Source organism: Giraffa tippelskirchi, chromosome 10, assembly GCF_054371585.1.
Source record: "Giraffa tippelskirchi isolate mGirTip1 chromosome 10, T2T-mGirTip1v1.2.pri, whole genome shotgun sequence".
Taxonomy (NCBI): Eukaryota; Metazoa; Chordata; class Mammalia; order Artiodactyla; family Giraffidae; genus Giraffa; species Giraffa tippelskirchi.
Genome location: NC_137284.1, coordinates 132,026,099 through 132,047,887, shown reverse-complemented (window position 1 = coordinate 132,047,887; position 21,789 = coordinate 132,026,099). Strand labels below are relative to the sequence as shown.

The 21,789-nt window shown below is 39.3% G+C and overlaps 1 protein-coding gene and 1 long non-coding RNA gene across 10 annotated transcripts in view; one reads left to right on the top strand and one right to left on the bottom strand.

Moving 5' to 3' along the window:
• Positions 1-8,433: 8,433 nt before the first annotated feature.
• Positions 8,434-14,930, bottom strand: LOC145523573 (uncharacterized). Its single transcript, XR_014066723.1, has 2 exons — positions 12,875-14,930; positions 8,434-11,387 (listed from the first exon to the last, which is right to left on the bottom strand). It is a non-coding gene; the product is annotated as an uncharacterized LOC145523573 (long non-coding RNA).
• The window catches only part of LOC145523571 (actin nucleation-promoting factor WASL), an 82,771-nt gene continuing 75,454 nt past the window's right edge, over positions 14,473-21,789 (top strand). For 4 of the 9 annotated variants that reach the window (XM_081534124.1, XM_081534123.1, XM_081534129.1 and 1 more), the window contains exons 1-2: positions 14,473-14,611; positions 14,739-14,924. In XM_081534124.1, coding sequence (XP_081390250.1) covers positions 14,808-14,924 — 117 coding nt within the window. In that variant the 5' untranslated portion in view covers positions 14,473-14,611; positions 14,739-14,807. Of the gene's footprint in view, positions 14,929-21,789 lie in introns of all 9 variants that reach the window. The other 5 variants (XM_081534126.1, XM_081534125.1, XM_081534131.1 and 2 more) reach the window with 3 other exon arrangements.

Genomic DNA, 21,789 nt, shown 5'->3' with positions numbered 1-21,789 from the left:
AGTAAAACTCTGGCTTGATTAAAATTAGAATATAAATTCTTCTGGAGGTATGAGAATATGGCAAACATCATAAAGGTGTTATGCAAATGTCTGAAATTTTGAAAGCATTGACATAGTTGACATGATAGCATCAAACTTTGCTCTGAGTATCTGAGCAGACTGAGGCAGGGCAAGTGGGGTTTGGTGGGGGTGGGGTGTGGAAAGAAACACATTATTTTACAACTAGCATCAGAAAAGAGAAAATGTACCAATGCTTCTGGAGAGCTTATTCTCTGTAAAATCCAAAAGAAATTTCTCACTTAGCAATCTTACAGAAAGAATATTAACTTATATAACTTAAGTAAAATATTCTGGACAATAGTTTTATCAACATAAAAGTAAATCCATAATACTTTTGCTTACAACAATCTTCCATTAAAGTCAAGAGTTTTTACACTATAACTTAGAGCATTTGGTTCTATAGGAGGCTTAAGTTAATGCAGTATAACCATGCAGCCTCCCAGGAATCTTTATTTAATGCAAAAATTAAAATTAGGTTACTTAGGGGTTTCAATTGAGAGCATTTCTTTTGAAAACTTTTCAAAATCCCACATTTCTCACTGGGTATTGAGAGTAACTGAATAGCAAAAAATAATGGTTTAATGCTTTCTTAAGTGGTTTTGAAGGACTGGTGTTCTACATTTCTAATTGAGGACAGACTCTGAGGCTTTGAAAATCAAGAGAACAAAAGACAACTATTATTGATGACAAAAAAGAAAAGGCTTTTTTGTAATTCAAAGACTTTTGTATCAACTACAATTAGGAACCTTCTCATAATAAGTAAGATATCAACATAATGTCCCATAGAAGAGAATATGTTATTAGAAACCCATTTTTAGCAGGTCTTTTCAGTTAGGAACTATAGGAATAGAGATTGGAGAGTGAGAAACCTAACAATTTATTGAAGAAAGAAAAATAAGGAACAATTATAATGGAATGGGTAGTCATTCCCTTCTCCGGGGGATCTTCCTGATGTAAGGATTAAACCTGGATCTCCAGCATTGCAAGCAGATTCTTTAACATCTGTGCTACCAGGGAAGCCCAATGGAACAACAGCAATAGGCAAATCAGAGAAACATCAGGAATCGGTCTTGGAAAGCATACCTTTGGAAACAAATGAAAACAAGAAGAGCAAAGTGATAAAAAATGAAACCTGATCTAACAGAAGAGAGTGATAGAACATATCCAAAGAATAAAGCTCCTTGAGACATTGCTTTGAACTTGGGACAATGCTTTGCTATACTAAAAATGCAGGAAGAGTACACTGTTTTCTCTTTTATGTATGAAACAATTTTAATCATAGCCTTGGTTTAAATAAATATGAAATATGTTAGTGGCTCAGTCATGTCCTACTCTTTGCAACACCATGGACTGTAGCCTGTTAGGCTCTTCTATCCATGGAATTCTCAGGAAAGAATACTGGAGTGGGTAGCCATTCCCTCTCCGGGGAATCTTCCTGACCTAGGGATCGAACCCAGGTCTCTAGCACTGAAGACAGATTCTTTACTGCCTGAGACACCAGAAGACTAAGACAAAGACCTGAACTGTTTTTGTAGTGAATTAGTTGAAGAAATGCAGACTATAGACAGATGCTCTACAAAAGCACTTATTCCTTTAAACCTTCATTTCTGATGATTTAAAGATTTGTTATTTTTCTTTTACTTGCCTACATATTTGCAAGAAAAACTACCTCATTAACATATATTACTTCTTAGAAAAAATTTATGGAAATTAAGAAGGGAATTAAAGGCAAAATATTAAATATTAGAGTAAAAGATCTTAAGCCTCCTTCTTACCATATTTCCCATAGAATTAACAGATAACCAATATTGTCTTTAGAGCAGTGATTTTTCCACTAATGATTACATTTTAAACCCTTAACTTGCAAAAATCCATAACATATTATAACCCAAACAATTGTATACCGTCAATCTCTCTCTTCACTTATACTGGCATGACATCCCTCTTTTCTACTCCTGCCCAACTTGCTTAGAAAATAAGAAGGTTATTCCACACAGGCAATATCACCACTTGATTATCACCTTTCTTCACTCTCAATGTGATAATTCATTGTCTTTACTTATCACTTGTAGTTTTGTTAATTCAAAAGAAATAAAAGACAAGAGCTTCCAGAAGGATGTTCATTTTTCTATGAGAAATTGACAAGCTTTTTGATTTATACTTTGAATGGTGAATAAAATGCTCAAAATAATAATCTTCTAAACCCTTACTATTGCATTTTTACAGCAGAAATATATTCAGACAGATTACTTAAAAATAATACATAATTCCTGAGCAATCCAGTACTATTCTTGAATGTATTTTATCATTCAGAGTCATTACCACGTCCAAAACAAATTTTTGGTTTCTTCGTTTATGAGATGTTCTATGTATCAGAAGTGTCAGAGAAAAGTAAGATTAGAGAGGAAGCTGGTACATGGCAGATTTTCCAATGAAAATAGGAGAATTTTGAAGGAACTTAGCTGGCTGCAGAGGGTAGTTACAGCATTTACATCCTGATGAGTGAGAACAGAAGTTTCAGCCATGATTCAAAAATTTTGCATTGGGAGAGTCAAGATTATTTAGAAGAAAAGGAGATTGAGACCTACAAAGATCTGAAGTAGTTTCTTAGAACACTGAACAGTCCTCCTTTAGTTTTTCCCTCTTTTCCTTTCCTTCCTCCTTTCCCTTTTATGTTTCTTCAATTCTTAGTCAACAAATATTTATCGAGAATCTGTGCTAGGCAGCAGGGGATCAGGTAACTGAAAAATACGAATGTACGGGATTGCATGCACATAAAAATACAAGGCCAGTCACCTTAGAGTCAAGTGAGGAAACATAAATACAAATAAATTTAATTTGTTTTAAGCTGTAATGGAATTATATGCAAGATTCCATGTGGGCATAGAGGAGAAAGGGGCATCTTACCTGGGAAATTCAGAAAAGGCTTCACAAAAGTGGTAAATACTTGAACTGATTGTTGAAGTACAACTTGCCACAGAGACAACCTTAAGGAAACAGGAGAAAAGACATTCCAAGCAGAGGGAATAAGGTGTGAAAAATGTGGCCTGTTGAGGCAACTCCAAGACTGATGGAGTGTAAAGACTGAGGGGTTGGGTTCAGGGGGAGGAGTTACCAGAGCAAGAGGTTGAATAAGTTGGTAGGGACAGATATCGAAGGGCTGTTTTGGGGCATGGGCAGAAGAGATGAAAAAGAGATGATGATAGATAGTGAATAGGAGGTAAAATTGATAAGCTATAGTAGCTGGAGATGAGAGGACAGAGGCAGTGTGAGGGATAGGAGGACAGGATGGTTATGAGGTTTCTGACTGGAAAAGAGTACATATCAGTGTTATTCACTAAGACAAGAAAGCACCTGAAGAAGAAAGATCTGTAATAAAGATCATGAGTTTGAGCTTGTGCATGATGACTTTATGGAGCTTATCAGTTGGAGCTATAGATCTAGAGTAAATCCAATGGTGCTTGCAGAGCCTGAGGAACATAACACTGGGATGTGTATGAACTTGCATCAAAACAGGAAACTGTGATAGGATGACACAGTCCCCTCATGTGTGACCTTAGATTGTGGGTGCACATAGATACTGGGTTCCCCAGGTGGCTCAGTTGTAAAGAGTCTGCCTGCCAAGTAGATGTGGGTTTAGTCCCTGGGTCAGGAAGATCCCCTGGAGAAGGAAATGGCAACTCACTCCAGTATTCTTGCCTGGTGAATTCCATGGACAGAGGAGCCTGGTGGGCTACAGCCCATGAGGCACACATGACTTAGTGACTAAATAACAACATAGACACCATCATTATGTAGGAGCTGAGTCATCACATCAAGTCAAGTTTTCCTGCTTAATACAGCTTTCCTCTTTCATCGATTCAGACTCTTAGTCTAACTGAACAGAAGTAAACATACAAGATTCAGTGCCAAGAGTGTCCAGGTGATAAAAGAAGTACCAGTATTCCACTGTGTTTACCTTCCTAATCCTCTTAAAGGAGGAAAGATGGAAAGGTGAGAAAGAAAATATGTAACTTCATTTTTAAACAACTTGTTCAAATTAGTTTAAAATGTTATCTTAGTCAAGGATTTGTAGAACTGGTCATCAACCTGAGTCTATCTGACTATAATGTCTGCAGTATTTTCATTATATTATACTGCCTCTCAATCAAACTTTTAGACACATTGAATTGACAGCTGTTGCTAAATAATAAACCAAATATATCCAACATATACTCTTATACTTTTTTGCTTTTTCCGTTTTTAGGCATTGGTGAATGAGGAGTTTGAACTAATAATTGCTAAAGTCCCTTGACTCCCAAACAAAGAATAAGGAACTTATTCAAACATGACCACTGACTTTGGCTAAATTATTTGAGTGTTCAAATACTTAAGTACTTTAGAAAAAAAAAGTGACAGTAACTTCCAGCAATGGGGATTTGAGAGGCATGACTGATTTAAAATTATCAAGTAGTATAGAATATAGGGGTTTTTTTTGACCATGCCAAGAAGCATGTAAAATCTTAGTTCCTGAACCAGTGATTGAACCCATGCCCATTGCACTGAAGGGTGGAGTCTCAAAAACTGGACATCTAGAGAAGCCTCTACAATCTAGTTCTGAATATGAATTATACATATTAGAGCAATAATTCCATGAATAATAGTCACCAATTGCCTATTATATTCTCCTGAGGTAATTAAAAGTAGGAATTTTATGCTCATAGGATTATAATTCTTATCGTGCCCTTCTAAGGTGCAGGGGCACGATGCAGGCTTACAAATAGGCTTAAATATTCATTTTTTAAACCAGAACAGATTATTTGTAATAATGAAAAGAATAATATAGGCTTATCTTCTTTTTTGTACTATCTTTCTGTTGTTGTTCACTTGCTAAGTCGTGACTAAATGTGACCCCATGAACTTAGCATGCCAGGCTTCCCTGTTCTTCACTATCTCCAGGAGTTTGATCAAACTCATATCCATTAAGTTGATGATGTCATCCAACCATCTCTTCCTCTGTTCCCCTCTCCTCACAATCTTTTCAAGCATCACGGTCTTTTTCAGGGAGTCGGCTCTTGGCATCAACTAGCCAAAGTATTGGAGCATCTGTCCTTTCATTGAATATTTGGTGTTGATTATCTTTAGGATTGGCTGGTTTGATTTCATTGCTGTCCAAGGGACTCACAAAAGTCTTTTCCAGCACCACAGCTCAAAAGCACCAATTATTTGGTGCTCAGCCTTCTTTATGGTTAAAATCTCATATCAGTATATGACTACTGGAAAAACCATAGCTTTGAATATATGGACCTTTGTTGGCAAAGTGATATCTCTGCTTTTTAATATAGAGTCAGGGTTTGTCATAGTTTTCCTTTTAAGGAGCAAGTATCTTTTAATTTCATGTCTGCAATCACCATCTGCAGTGATTTTGGCGTCCAAGATAATAAAATTTGTCACTGTTTCCACTTTTGCCAAGTCTATTCCCCCATCTATTCGCATTCCAGTCAGACATCCTGAAATGAAGTGCCAAGTGGGCCTTAGGAAGCATCACTATGAACAAAGCTAGTGGAGGTGATGGAATTCCAGTTGAGCTAGTTCAAATTCTAAAAGATGATGCTGTGAAAGTGCTGCACTCAATATGCCAGCAAATTTGGAAAACTCAGAAGTGGCCACAGGACTGGAAAAGATCAGTTTTCATTCCAATCCCAAAGAAAGGCAATGCCAAAGAAGGTTCAAACTACCACACAACTGCACTCATCTCACACACTAGCAAAGTAATGCTCAAAATTCTCCAAGCCAGGCTTCAATAGTATGTGAACCGAGAACTTCCAGATGTTCAAGCTGGATATAGATAAGGCAGAGGAACCAGAGATCAAATTGCCAACATCCATTGGATCATCAAAAAAGCAAGAGTTCCAGAAAAACATCTATTCTGCTTTATTGACTACACCAAAGTCTTTGACTGTGTGGATAACAACAAACTGTGGAAAATTCTTCAAGAGATGGGAATACCAGACCACCTGACCTGACTCCTGAGAAACCTGTATGTAGGTCAAGAAGTAAGTTAGAACTGGACATGGAACAACACACTGGTTCCAAATAGGCAAAGGAGTACGTCAAGGCTGTATATTGTCACCTTTCTTATTTAACTTATATGCAGAGTACATCATGCGAAATGTCGGGCTGGATGAAGCACAAGTTGGAATTAAGACTGCTGGGAGAAATACCAATAACCTCAGACATGCAGAGGATACCACCCTTATGGCAGAAAGTGAAGAAGATGAAAGTGAAGGAGGAGAGTGAAAAAGCTGGTTTAAAACTCAACATTCAGAAAACTAAGATCATGGCATCCGGTCCCATCACTTCATGGCAAATAGATGGGGAAGCATTGAAAAAAATGACAGACTTTATTTTTTGGGGGGGGCTCCATATCACTGCAGATTGTGACTGCAACCATGAAATTAAAAGACACCTGCTGCTTGGAAGAAATCTATGAGAAGGTGACAACGGAGGATGAGATGTTTGGATGGCATGACCGACTCAATGGACATGAGTTTGAGTAAACTCCAGTAGTTGGTGATGGAGAGGGAGGCCTGGTGTGCTGCAGTCCATGGGGTCACAAAGAGTCGGACATGACTGTGCGACTGAACTGAACCTAGACAGCATATTAAAAAGCAAAGACATTAGTTTGCCAGCAAAGGCCCATCTAGTCAAAGTTATGGTTTTTCCAGTAGTCACGTATGGATGTGAGAGTTGGACTGTAAAGAAAGATGAGCTCCAAAGAATTGATGCTTTTGAACTGTGGTGTTGGAGAAGACTCTTGAGAGTCCCTTGGGCTGCAAGGAGGTCCAACCAGTTCATCCTAAAGGAAATCAGTCCTGAATATTCATTGGAAGGACTGATGCTGAAGCTGAAACTCCAATACTTCAGCCACCTGATGTGAAAAACTGACTCATTAGAAAAGACCCTGATGCTGGGAAAGATTGAAGGTGGGAGGAGAAGGGGACGACAGAGGATGAGATGGTTGGATGGCATCACCGGCTCAATGGACATGAGTTTGAACAAGCTTTGGGAGTTGGTGATGGATAGGGAAGCCTGGCGTGCTGAAGTGCACGGGGTCGCAAAGAGTTGGACATGACTGAGCCACTGAACTGAACTGATTTGCCAAGAAGTGATGAGACCAGATGTCCTGATTTTAGTTTTTTGAATGCTGAGTTTTACAGCAGCTTTTTCACTTTCCTCTGTCACCCTCATCAAGAGACTCTTCATTTCTTCTTTACTTTCTGCCATTAGAGTGGTATCATCAGTATATCTGAGGTTGTTGATATTTCTCCCACCAATCTTGATTCCAGCTTGTGATTCATCCAGCCTGGCATTTCTTATTACGTAAAGAAGTTAAATAAGTAAGATAACAATACACAGCCTTGATGTACTCCTTGCCCAATTTTGAACCATTGTGTTGTTTCATATTTGGTTCTAACTGTTGCTTCTTAACCTACATACAAGTTTCTCAGAAGACAGGTAAGGTGGTCTGGTATACCCATCTCTTAAGGAATGTTCCAGTTTGTTGTGATCCACACAATCAAAGGCTTTCGCATAATCTATGAAACAGTTGTTTTTCTGGAACTCTCTTGCTTTTTCTATAATCCAACAGATGTTGGTAATTTGATCTCTGGTTCCTCTACCTTTTCTAAATCCTCCAGCTTATACATCTCAGTTCATTTACTGCTAAAGCCTAGCTTGTAGCATTTTGAGAATTACCTTGCTAGCATGAGAAATCAGCACAAGGTACAGTAGTTTGAATATTCTTTGATATTTCCCTTATTTAAGATTAAAATGAAAACTGACCCTTTCCAGTCCTGTGGCCACTGCTGAGTTTTCCAAATTTGCTGGCATATCAAGTGCAGCACTTTCACAGCATTATCTTTCAAGATTTGAAATAGCTCAACTGGAATTCCATCACCCCCACTAGCTTTGTTCATAGTGATGCTTCCTAAGGCCCACTTGACTTCACATTCCAGGAGGTCTGGCTCTAGGTGAGTGATCATACCATCGTGATTATATGAGTCGTGACCTTTTTTGTATAGTTCTTCTGTGTGTTCTTGCCACCTCTTCTTAATATCTTCTGCTTCTGTTAGGTCCATATCATTTCTGCCCTATATTGTGCCCATCTTTGCATGAAATGTTCCCTTGGTATCTCTACTTTTCTTGAAGAGATCCCCAGTCTTTCCCATTCTATTGTTTTTCTCTATTTCTTTGCACTGATCACTGAGGAAGGCTTTCTTATCTTTCCTTGCTATTCTTTGGAACTCTGCATTCAAATGGGTATATCTTTCCTTTTCTCCTTTGCTTTTTGCTTTTCTTCTTTTCACAGTTATCTGTAAGGCCTCCTTAGCCTTTTTGCTTTTTTGCATTTCTTTTTCTTGGGGATAAGTCTTGATCCCTGTTTCCTGTAAAATGTCACGAACCTCTCTCCATAGTTCTTCAGGCACTCTGTCTATCAGATCTAATCCCTTGAATCTAAGAGAGATAAATCCTCAGCAAATATAATATGAAGTTGATAAATAATTCTTTAAGTTGATAAATCAATATATAGTAGCTTAGCATATTATTTAGAAATACATATATAAATGACAAAAGAAACAGCTCAGACTGGATGACTCTTGGGAGAGCAAAGGGGATAGCAAATGAAGTACAGAGTTTCTGGGTTTCCCTTTTATAACCTTTGTGACATCATTTTATTTTTTAATTCATATGAATGTATCACTTTTAATAAAGCTAAAAATTTATTTTCTAAAAGCTATATGTATTTTCAGTATGTACATACACTGAATTGTGTTGTATAACTGAAACTAATGTTTTATGTTAATTATATCTCAATTAAAATAAAGAAAATAAATAAACTTAAGATTTCAACTCTGAAATGGAAAATGAACTACTAATAAACCCAAAGCATAAAAAGAGTAATAAAAATGAACCCCCAAATTACTGAAACAGAAATTACAAACTTTATCAATATAACGCCAAAAAAGTTATATAAGAGTCCATATCCTTCATTTTGATAGTTTCAGTGAGGTATGCATGGGGATGCATGGTATCTTCAAATCATCACCATTATGCAAACTGCTTACTCATCCATATGTAGACTGACTGTGAGTACGTTATAGTAAAGAGGTCAATGTTTTCCCCCTTTATCTGGAATAATTCAACTGAGATCCACTGAATAGTCATTAAAGTAAAAGAGCAGTGGGGGAAAAAAAGAACAGTAAGTAGCATATTGGGAACTATACCATACATAGGTCTTGAAATCATTTCTTGAATACAGGTTATGTTTTAGGTATCTGGAGACCAGCGGTAGTAACTATCACTGATAATTTACCAGCACAATTTAGAATTCAGTTTTCCACAAAGATCAATAAAAAATCTGAATGAGTTGTACATAAGCTGTCTATTTCTAAAAAAGTAAGCCCTAGAAAGGCTTGTACTCAAAATGAATTTTAAAAGGAAGGGAGGGGAAAATCATTTGCTAGCTTACTTATCAAGATTTTAGTTGAGGAAAAAATGAAACATTTAACTTGGGAGAACAAGAACAAATTCTCTTAAACACTGCTATATGCAACATTCACATAAATGTGCAGAGATACTTTATGTGAAATCCTAAAGCCATGGCACTTGGAGGTTGCGTGGGGGGAATGATATCACCCCTGCAGTATGCAGGTGTACTGCTATTCTGTCACTATGACTGGGACTCTGCCATGGGAAAGCAGCACCCTGGACTGGTAATTAAGACCACAATGGCTGCTGAATGCCACAGATCCCTGTGTGCAGCTACCTGCAGTCCTTTACAAGGAAGAATGTCACTACATCTTTAAATAATTAACATTAGCAAGGGGAACAGGGTGTTTCAGAAGACTTGTAACAGAACATCAACAATGACATTTGTAAAGAAGTGGATTAACAGAGCAAGCAGCAGGATAGGAGAAACTGGCAAAGTATAAAGATAATGACAGGGAATGCCCCTAGAAAAAATGCCTTCATTTTCATAAGTAAGCTACCTGAATGTTTTCTGCTAAAATGAGGACTTAATCTTAAAGGATCATAGCAAGGCAAGATGAAAATAAAATTTAAAATAGATTCTAATTGAGTCAAGGACAGTCAAATAGGAAATATTAAACAAAACTGCCTTATTCTTAGTGATATTCATAGACATTTTAAGACAGCTTATGCATTTTATACATATAGTAAGATAAAATCCCCAGTCTTCTTAACCTAGCTTACAAACTTCAAGATACTTTGTTGAAGGGAAATAGAATCCTTATTTCCTGGATCAAATCCAGTCTCTCAAACCGGGTAAAAAGAATTTGAGATAAGAAAATAACTTGCCAAAGAAAACAGAGAGAAAGATGTCCTGGGTTCTGCCAAAAAGAGGATATGCTATCAAGAATGAAAGAAAGAAGGGGACTTGCTAAAACTGTTGAAACAAATATAGCTGGTACTGCTTGGTCTCAGGGTGAACATGGAAAAACAGAATCCTTGTATGCATGCTAAAGGAGGAAATTCAAATATTGCTTGCTCACGTGCTCATGAGAGTAAGGAAGTCCTATTTCCAATGCAGTGTTCACCCTTACATTTTTCACATTTTAAGAAAAAAGAGTTGGAAAAAGCCTAGAGGCAAGCAAAATTAACAATGCAAGGGTAGAAAATATTTAAATTGCAATTTTGTGGACAAAACATGCTTATAATTTGGAGGAAAAGCTAAAGAAATGTTTTGGGCTTGAGACAAAAGCCTATGGTCATTATAATACACCATTCTCATTTCTAAAAAATAAAAGAAGGGCAAATAGTCAGAAAATTGAATTTAGAAATAAGACGTTGAAAATGTTCTGAAAGGAAAAAAATAACAAAACATAAATAGTCTAGGCTAACGAGACTGTGAAAAGATCAGAGCCAATAGTTCTCACCATGGGATAGATTCCACAACTCACAGCTACCGTGGAATCATCTGTTCTCTTCTCTATCTTCTCTTTCCACAACCTTTTCCACATTGCTCTCTCCCATATTCAAAAGGTTGATAATCTACAAGTTTTAAAAGCTGGTAAGCAGGCATAAAAATTTCTATCCTTCAGTTTTTATTATTTAGAAACTAATATGTTCCTGTCTCTAGATATATCATTTTTTAAAGTTTTATAATTTCAGCTTCAGTTCAGTTCATTTCAGTCTCTCAGTCGAGTCTGATTCTTTGCAACCCCATGAACCGCAGCACGCCAGGCCTCCGGGTCCATCACCAACTCCCGGAGTTTACCCAAACTCATGTCCATCAAGTCGGTGATGCCATCCAGCCACCTCATCCTCTGTCATCCCCTTCTCCTCCTGTCCCCAATCCTTCCCAGCATCAGGGTCTTTTCCAATGAGTCAACTCTTCACATGATGTGGCCAAAGTATTGGAGTTTCAGCATCAACATCAGTCCTTCCAATGAACACCCAGGACTGATCTCCTTTAGGATGGACTGGTTGGATCTCCTTGCAGTCCAAGGGACTCTCAAGAGTCTTCTCCAACACCACAGTTCAAAAGCATCAATTCTTCGGCGCTCAGCTTTCTTCACCGTCCAACTCTCACATCCATACATGGAAAAACCATACTGGAAAAACCATAGCCTTGACTAGATGGACCTTTGTTGGCAAAGTAATGTCTCTGCTTTTTAATATGCTATCTAGGTTGGTCATAACCTTCCTTCCAAGCAGTAAGTGTCTTTTACTTTCATGGCTGCAATCACCATCTGCAGTGATTTTGGAGCCCAAAAAAATAAAGTCTGACACTGTTTCCACTGTTTCCCCATCTATTTCCCATGAAGTGATGGGACCAGATGCCATGATCTTAGTTTTCTGAATGTTGAGCTTTAAGCCAACTTTTTCACTCTCCTCTTTCACTTTCATCAAAAGGCTTTTTAGTTCCTCTTCATTTCCTGCCATAAGGGTGGTGTCATCTGCATATCTGAGGTTATTGATATTTCTCCCAGAAATCTTGATTCCAGCTTACTGGGACATATGTAACCTATGTGGCACAGTATATAACCTAACTAGAAATTCTGCTAACAAAGAAATTATGTCCCAAATTCACCACTATGTATTTGAAGAATTACACAGAGTCGCGAATATGAAGGGCAGTTTTCTAAGCATTAGGCCTAGGTACAACAAAGGCAAAAATACACACTTCAACTCAATGCTAGTTCCCTTAGCTAAGGGAAGGCATAGCAGACCACAGGCAATGATGATCAACGAGAGGACAAAGAGCATTCGACTAACCACTCTGTATCAGGTTCTTTACACATGCTATCTTGCAAATTTTATAACTCTGAAGTAGGTTTAATTATGTTTATCCTACACCTTTATTAAATAAAAATTATTTTCACTTTATGGATGAGGAAACAAACTCAGAATAGCAACTTGGCCAAAGTCCATTAAGCTGTAATGGCTGCACAAGAACTCCAATTAAGGACTATCTGAAGCCTATACTTTTGTTACTATCCTGGTTCACAGGTTTGAAAATATTAGGGCTCTAATCTCTACTTCTCAGTAATTTATAATACTTTCCACTGTCACTGTGGCTTTAATTCATAGGAATCTCACTTTTGATAGGAGACAGACTGATTCAGCTTCTAAGTTTGTTAGTTTTGAAGTTCAATGGCAACTCCTTGTTTATATTTCTACTGCCTTTCTAAACCTAATTATTTTACAAAAAAAGTCTGCCTGCTTTCTCAAAATCACTTTTTTTCCTAACACTCTTAACCAAAGTAACTTTGACATATCCATATTTGAGGACTCATAGAACTATGATTACATTTTCCTTTTAGATTTATTTCCACTCAAGTTAATTTCATTGAGGTAGCCTTCATTTTCGGAAAAGGCAATGGCACCCCACTCCAGTACTCTTGCTTGGAAAATCCCATGGACGGAGGAGCCTGGTAGGCTACAGTCCATGGGGTCGCTAAGAGTCGGATACGACTGAGCGACTTCACTTTCACTTTCCCTTTCATGCGCTGGAGAAGGAAATGGCAACCCACTCCAGTATTCTTGTCTGGAGAATCCCAGGGACGGGGGAGCCTGGTGGGCTGCCGTCTATGGGGTCGCACAGGGTCGGACACGACTGAAGCGACTTAGCAGCAGCAGCAGCAGCAGCCTTCATTTTAATTTTTAATAATACTTTTAAAGAGTATTGATAATGGCTTAACAATCTGTTTAGTACACCCAAGATTTGTACTGGGAGCTTTCAGAAATATTAAAATCAAATAGTTTTACCAACTTCCATTTGTCAAAGGCTAGATGTCTTGAGTTTAACGTATGTTTTTTGTTAAAGCTAACATGATGGTAAGTAACGTTTACGCAATAAATGCTAATTTGTTAAAAGTGGAGATGCTTATTCTATAACTCAGAGCAGTGTGTATTATTTGTCGTCTCCATATTACCAAACTTCGTTTTAAGACAGCTGTCTAGTGTTTAATCTACTGAACAAAGGGAGTTGCCCTAGGTAGTTTCCGATATTGAATATAAATTTTTAAAAGATTCCTGAGATTTACTTCTAAGGATTAAGTTAGATGATGTATTTTTCTGAGTGACATCTCTAAATGGGTACATTCATTTTGGATAAAAAGAAAACAAGGCCTTTGGGGTTTGAGAGAAAGAAAAACACGAGGAGGGGAAAAAGAAATATTTTTCAGTTCATAAAAAAGCAGAAGAAATGTGTGGAAAACCCATAGAGAAACGAGCCTGAACTGCAATGTTACAAATACATGTATCCTTTTGAGAAATACCAGCGGGCGGTAGAAACCTTTTCTAAGTGCCTTTGCTTTTTAGGAACGTCCATCAGCAAGGTCTCTTTCACAATCCTGGCAGAGGCCTGTTCGTCCATTCCCACTGTTGAAGTTGGGACAAAGTCTGAGAAACCGCAAGCACCTGCGGCTCTGAGCGAACTGGCGAGGAACACAGGGAAGGGAGTCCCTTCTTCCATTTTCCATCTCCAGCTTCCAGAACTTTCTGACTGGAGCTCGAAAATCTGGCAGTCGCGCCTCAGAAATAAAAGCTATTTTGGGGACGGAGACCTGGCTCTGCACTGACGCTCCGCAAAGGTGTGCGTCTCAGAAGAGGGGATGACAGCTCGGAGGCGGACACGAGCCACCTCTTCTCTGCCAGCCTCTGTAGAAGAAGACTATCCGAGGAACGAGTTTAGACGCCAAAGGCTGCAACGGACCCACAGCCCCGCGTCCCACCACAGAGCGCGCGTGGCCGGCTCCTCGGCCGGAAGTGGGCGTGGCCTCGGGCCGGCTAGGCGAAGCCAGGCACGGCGTGGGGAGGTGGGGTTCCTCCCGGGGCCCGGCCCGCAGCCGCGCATTTCCGGCGCGCTCCCCCGCGTCTCGCGTCCAGTGGTCTCGCCCGTACCCCGCTGCCATGTTGGATTGTGAGGCCGTTGCCGCCGCCGCCGCCACTGCCGCCGAAGGAAGGTTGGGGGAGGAGTTGGGAGTTTAGCGCAGTCGCCGGAGTGCGAGGACAACGACCATCCGGCCAGAGCCTACCCCGGCGGGTACGGGGAGCTTCCCTTTCTCACCGCGGCCCGCCGTCGGCTCCTCCTTCCGTGGCCTCCTCCCTGCGCCGGAGGAGCTGCGAGATGCTACGCCTCTGATTCCCCTCCTCCCGTCCCTGTCACCCAGAAGGGGAACGAGCGCTCGCCCACTCGCCGGAGGAGACGGCCCTGGCCTCCCTACCCCGCCGGCGAAACCATGAGCTCCGGCCAGCAGCAGCCGCCGCCGCCGCGGAGGGTCACCAACGTGGGGTCCCTGCTGCTCACCCCGCAGGAGAACGAGTCCCTCTTCACCTTCCTCGGCAAGAAATGTGTGGTCAGTGGCCGAGACCCGCATCGCCGCCCCCGACCTTAGCTTTCGGGGCCCGAGAGGGAGCGCCGGGAAGTGGGAGTGGGGAAGGAGGCGGGAGCGGCGCGGGGAGGGTCGGACTGCGGGCCAGGCCTCTCTCTGACCCGGCTCTATGGGTGCGGGCAGTGCGCTGGGCCGGAGGCCGCCTCCCGGACCTGCCCGAGAAGCAGGGAAGTGTCAGGTCCGCAGGCCTGTCCTGGAGCCCTGCTCGCTCGGACCCGGGCCCGTGCCTCTGCTGCTGGTTCAAACTTGACTTTTACAGGAGCTGCTTGATCGTAGTAACTGGGCTCCTGGACTGGCCCTTGCTTCTCCTCCTACGACCCCGATGTGGGGGCACTTTTCTTCACAATGCCATTGGTTTCAGGAGTGGGTGGGTTGGGGACCGAAACCCAGATATGAATGAATCGTACCGTAAGGTCGTCTTTTATTCTCCCTTGAGGATCTTAGGAAGGAATGAAGTCGAGTGCATCGGTTTGGAACGGGGGGGCAGGAAATGCTACTGCTCCCCACTGCAGAGAAACGAGGTTTATTTCTCCAGCAGTCTCGCCCAGGCCTGGTTTCTCTCTTCTCTCCACTGTTTTTGTTGTTGTTTGTTTGCATTGGTGGGAGATGCTGCTCTCCCAGAACCAAGGTTGGGAACCGCGATCTCCAGCAGTTTTTGGCCTTTTGGGATCTGAGAATGGATCTTAGGTCGGTGCTGTGCGGCCTGTTCCAACTCCAGATGGCCGGTTGGAGCCAGCAGCTCTGCTGTGGGAAGGGGAATGTGTTGTTGACGGAAGCATTCATTACATTGGCTGCTGGCGCTTCTGGGGGTGGGGAAGTTGTGCTCTGTGGGGTAGGCCTTGTCAGCCTGCATCTTACTGGGGTGGCCGTGTTGAGCTGTGGTTCAGATTGTTGAAACGCTGTTCGGATCCCTTTCTCCCCACTTACTGGTTAACACCTGCAGAGTCTGTGCCACTGGCACCCCGGAACCACCGAGGGAAATGTCAACAGAGCTGTCTGTACCTTTTACAGCTTTCCTTCCTGATGTTAAATGTGTCACCCAGACTGCACCTGCTTGTTTAAGAAGTTAGGACTAGACATGTTCTGGGAAGTTACTAGATTAATTGTTAACTCTCTAGGAGTTTACCCTTTGTATCCTGTTCCACCTGGTAGGAGATTGAATCATTACATTCCGTGCAGATGTGTTTCATATTTCAGAAGTTAGACCTGATTAGAATAAAATGAGGGAGGTGGCTTAAAATCAGGATTTGGGAAAACAGCTGTGAAGACAGTCAAGCCCCCTCTTCACTCTACCCACACACTTTCAAACAAGATAACTGAGCCGGTGAGCCCTATGTCTCACAGCAATTTAGTAATGTAACAGGAACTAGAAAAGCAGGACTCCTGATGCCTGTTGTGTTGTACTTTCCACTACATTATGTTGTTTTAGAAGTTGTTTTCTTACTTGTTATTGATTTATTTAAAAGTGGTGTTAAAGAATAGTCACTTTTTTTTTCACCAGAAGCTGATACAATTAAAGTCTAAGATTCCTAAAGCAGCCTTAATTTGTGCATATTTTCAACTTAGGAAAATCTCCAGCAATTTGAGGGTGACATTATCTGCAAATGAAAAGTTTTTAAAAAAATATTTCTGGTATACTACTTATGTTATATAATCTGTCTCAGAAAAGGAAGTAGTTGTACTATGTGTTACATACCAGACACATTAGGCAGGGAGGGACATTACATTTATACACAAGCATACTGACTAATTGCTCTGCATTTCCTATAATGTTTACTGGTGTCAAAGAAATGACAGACGTGTAAGAATACAGCGATAGATAAAGAATGGATTTCTGTCATTTAGTACCACACTGTTGGAGTTACCTGCTCTTGTATGAAATGGTTGCAAAGATTAATATTTGAAGTCTCCAATTATTAGACAGTAAAGAATGAGATGTTAATTTTCTGGAACAGTCTCCCTCCCCCTTTGCTGACTGTGCAGTATTGTACATTACTGAAATATATTGTCTCATTTAAAAAAAAAAATCATGCAGTGAGATTTACCAGTCAGACCAAATTTGTTAAGCAGGAAGTGCATTCAGAGCTGTAAGAATTCTCAAGAAAATGAAGCTGGAGTAGTTATAGTCCTAGCTCTGAAGGAGTTTCATTCCTTCTTTCGGTCAGCAAATTAGTATTGAGTAGCTAATTGTTGAGGTCAAAATCAGAGTTGATGTGTTCCCTCAGGGAGCTTACTGAATCTAGATAAAGAAACTAATGTGTAAACTGCTACGTATATCAGTACTTCACACTGATTGGTAAGACACTTCATGTTACAATGGAAAATATCCTGGGTTTGTAATCAGCAGTCCAGAGTTTAAATTCATAGTGTCAATTTGGATAAGTTTCTTAAGCCTCCTGTCCTAGAATTGGTTTTCTCATTTCTAGAGTGGGGATACATCTCATTGGGTGGTTGTGTGTATCAAAAGGACTCTCCATAAATTTGTGGATGCTGTTATTTTTATAAAGGTTTAGGAGATCACAAGAGAGGATGAGTAAAAGCTTTTTAGAATGGTCAGTACTTGAATATTTAAGTCTAGTAAGTATGCTGCTGCTGCTGCTAAGTCGCTTCAGTCGTGTCCAACTCGGTGCGACCCCATAGACGGCAGCCCACCAGGCTCCGCCGTCCCTAGGATTCTCCAGGCAAGAATACTGGAATGGGTTGCCATTTCCTTCTCCAGTGTATGAAAGGGAAAAGTGAAAGTGAAGTCGCTCAGTCTTGTCCGACTCTTAGCGACCCCATGGACTGTAGCCTACCAGGCACCTCTGTCCAGGGAGTTTTCCAGGCAAGAGTACTGGAGTGGGCTAGTAAGTATAGTTGTCTCTGAATGCTCAAGTCCCTGTCAGTCAGTCCTTCATATCTAGAAATTTGGAGGGTCAACTGTTCCCCCCAGGTTGTGAGAAGTATAAAACAGCTTGGGAAGTCAGGGGACATACTGATAGTATGTTATGGAGCAAGAAGGGTTCTCAGGTTTACATATGCAATGGAATCATTGGGAGATTATTACAAATGTGTATGGCTAGGCCATATTCCTAGATAATATTCAGATTCATTGGTCTGAGGTGGAACTTGGGCATTTCTGTTTTTAGCAAGCTTAATAGGCTAAGTTATATCACAGTTTGAGAATCTCTGCTGAAATTCACTGCTTTCTAAAAGGGTGATCCTGAAGTACGTTGGAAATTTTAATAGGTTTTCCCTCAATTTTTGTCCCATATTCTGTGAGTTATGATTAAATTAAGTTGAGCTCTTTCAGCATGCCATTTCTCTATCCCCTTAAAATAACAATGCATATTTCATAGATGTGGATGTAAGAGAGATGCAGTTGAGGAAGTATTGCACTGATTAGTGGGATACCACAAGATCAGATTTGACTTTTAGAAAGTTTGAGGAGAAAGGTGGAGTCACTATGGAAGGATTGGAGGCAGAGGAGGTCAGATACATGTTTACAATAGGCTCCATGAAATATGATGAGGGTATGAATTAAACCAGTGCTTGTGGGATCAAGGACAAAAAGACTCCAATAGAATTTCATCCCCCCTTAGAGGGCATGAGAGAAGGAAACTGGGGAAGAGGCACGTATAAAACAATCAGCAGAAAAAGTATGTACAAACATGCATGTGTTACTGTGTGTGATATGCCGAGGTGTTAGTGAAACTCGAAGTTGGTGATTGTTTTCATGGAGGATGTGACTCTTAAGTAAATCTATAGTTTTACCACAGTTTTTAAAAATAGATTTTGAGAAAGCTGAGGTTTCATTTAAAGCCATATGTAAATATATAAATACATGTTAATATACTTTTACATAAAATTAATAGTTCTGGTGCAGTTCATAGCTGTTAGTATTTTCTTAGAACAATTAAGAAGGGTTAAACACAAGATCATTAGGTCTTGTTTTGTTAGTTCTTTTGCCTTTCATGTCATGTGATTAGTTATTTTCTACAAAGAGTATAGCCATCTTGCCAAGAAGAGTTAAATGTGTATATATGTTCCTTATTCAAGGAAGATATTAAGAATTGGGGAAAAAACAAAACCTGTACTATCTCTCAGCAACCATCTCCCATTTGGATTGGGGTTAGAAATGTTATCGACGGTTACCATTCCATGCATATTCACTTGGTTTGTTTTCAAGGTTTAGTGATATTTAAGAAGACATTTTAATTCACTAATTTTAATGTTTATTTATGTATTTATTTTAGTTCCTTAGCGCTTGTTTTAACTTGCTTATTATAGTCTTTTAATTTTTGTGTATTTTTTTTTCTCACCCTATATGTAATTCTGGGAGATTAGACCTTACGTCTACAGTCTTATATAACTTTGATAATAACCAGCATATAGATCACTGCATACTTCTTGATTGCATAATTAAAATAGCTAACTTGTATACTCCTTAGTTCATTCAGCATTTCTCATTGCTTGATCAGGTTGTTAAAACCTTCAGTTTCTAATGCGCATGATATCTGGACTTTGGTCTTCATTTCTTAGGAGAATAAAGTGGTTTAATTCTTCTGCTTAACTAATATGGTTGGTAGCAGTAGCTGTCCAACAGTTAACTTTGTTTCTGTTCTAAATTCTTAAATAGGTTTAGAGGGAGAGGTGCCTAGAGGGATCATTGTCTTGATGAAGGCCTAAATTGAGGTAGTCCTGGCAGGAAGTTAGTTCTGGGAATATATTTCACCTTGAGTTTTATGTCAGGGAAATGGTTAAAATTCATGGGATTTGGAAGAGACAAAGACAGAAAGACAACCTAAGCTAGTGAAGAGGAAAAAGGTGAGTACAAAAGTGAATTTCATACAGGATAGGCTGTAAGCATAGGAAATTTAGAAGAATCCAGCAGATCTGGGTTTATCTATCCTGTTTCTTGTTATTCTTAGCTCTGTAGTATAGGCAGACTTCTTCACAAGTATAAGCCTTAGTGTCTATATTTGTAAAATGGACTTAGCCAAGGATTTCAGAGAATAGTACAATGATGTGTGTAAAGCAGTTAGAATGCCTGCCACTTATAAAGTGTTTTGGGAGTTTAGAGAAGTGTGTGAAAGAACGTTGTCATTAATACTGTTGACTACTTGGTTTAGATTTCTTGTTACTGGCAGGGAGGTTTTAAAGTAAAATCTTGAACTGTATATTACATTTGTTTTGATTTAGGTAAGTTAATTCTAACATTTTGGCTGAAAGTCAGTACATTATAGAGTATGTAAATAAGAATTAAGCAGCAGCTGGAACAAATCTAGTTGGGGAATTTCTGGGTAACCTTAGCCCCTCTGGTTGCTGACCGGAAAGGGAAGAAGGGATACTGGTATAAGAGAAGTTCCTGGGTTTTAGTCCACGCTCTGCCACCAATTAATTATGAATGTGAACAAGAATCTCCATCTTCCTAACTTTCCTGATCTGAAACTGAGTGGTTGGACAGAATACACAACAGTTTTTCTACCTTTAATGTTCTGCCACTCTGAATATTCTAGTTGCCAGGGACTCTAGCAGAGAAAGATCAGCCCTTCTGTTAACCTTGGCATATTTCTGTTTTGCACAGTGGAGACAAAGATAGTATATACCTAAGTGCAAGATAGATTGTCTAAGTGCAAGGTAGATCATCTAAAACCATTTCATTGCAGATTCCCATGTCTAACTCACTTTTTCTTTAGCATCACAGTTTAATAGGCATTTTACCTCAGAAAGACCAGGGTGAACAGAATTAAACAGCATTAGTAATGGAATAATCAGCTCTTAACTTTGAATTATTATTATTTATTTTAATGACAAGGCATTTTTATATTACTATAAGTATGCCTTTTAATTAAGATGGAGTTACTTTAAAGAGTTCCTCTTTCGTTAACCAGTTCCATCTAGAACCTGATTTCTTACATGACACTGTATTAGTGATATGATAGTTTGGTATTACCCTTTATTGCTTATTATCTAAGGTTAAAAATAATTTGCTTTTTTTTTTCTTTCAGTTTTTAGTTTTTAAGTGTTAGACTCAATAGTTACAGTGAACTGACTTGGTTATTTTAGGGAGATTAAAAGTTGAGGTTTATAAGAGCAGGTAAGAATTCAGTTTCATTGTAAATATTCTGAGAGTCATAGCTTTGATCTAACAGATTAGAACTCAGCATTATTAATAGATTTCACTTTTCACTGTAAAGATTCTGGAAGCAGAACAAGTTCATACAGTCTTGTCCAGACTAATATATCTTGCTAACTTAAATAAAATTCTCACTGCCATGTGGTTGAATGATCTACTATTTTTTAAGTGTTAAATGTTGTTTACTAATTAGAAAATGTTTGGAATATTTGACTATATTCATAAACGTAGTATAACAAAAATGTATTCTGTTTTTATTTATTGTATCTACATTAGTATTCTTGGAAGTAATAGAGGATTACATCATTATAGTGTAAGAGTAAAATTATTAGAAAACACCAGTTTCACTTACGATGTGTTATAAAGGAATTTATGATTTTTTTTTTTTGTAAGAGACCAAATAACTGGTGTAATGTGGAGGACGTGGATCTAAAAAAGCTCTCTCTAGAAAATAGAATCAAATGAAAGGTTTGGAGTAACTTCATATTTCAGTTGGTATGACTGTTACAATAGTTTAATTGTTTTCAGTGTCCTTGGCTCCTCGGTTTGTCTGCTATGGTGATTTTGCTTTTTAACTTATTTTTCACTTGACCTGAAGATTGCTATAGAAATCTATCTCTGTAAAAGGAGTACTCATTAAAGACCAGGTAAATTGAAACAGAAATACAGAAGACACCTGAGAAAATAAAATGCTTTAAAAAAAAATTATCA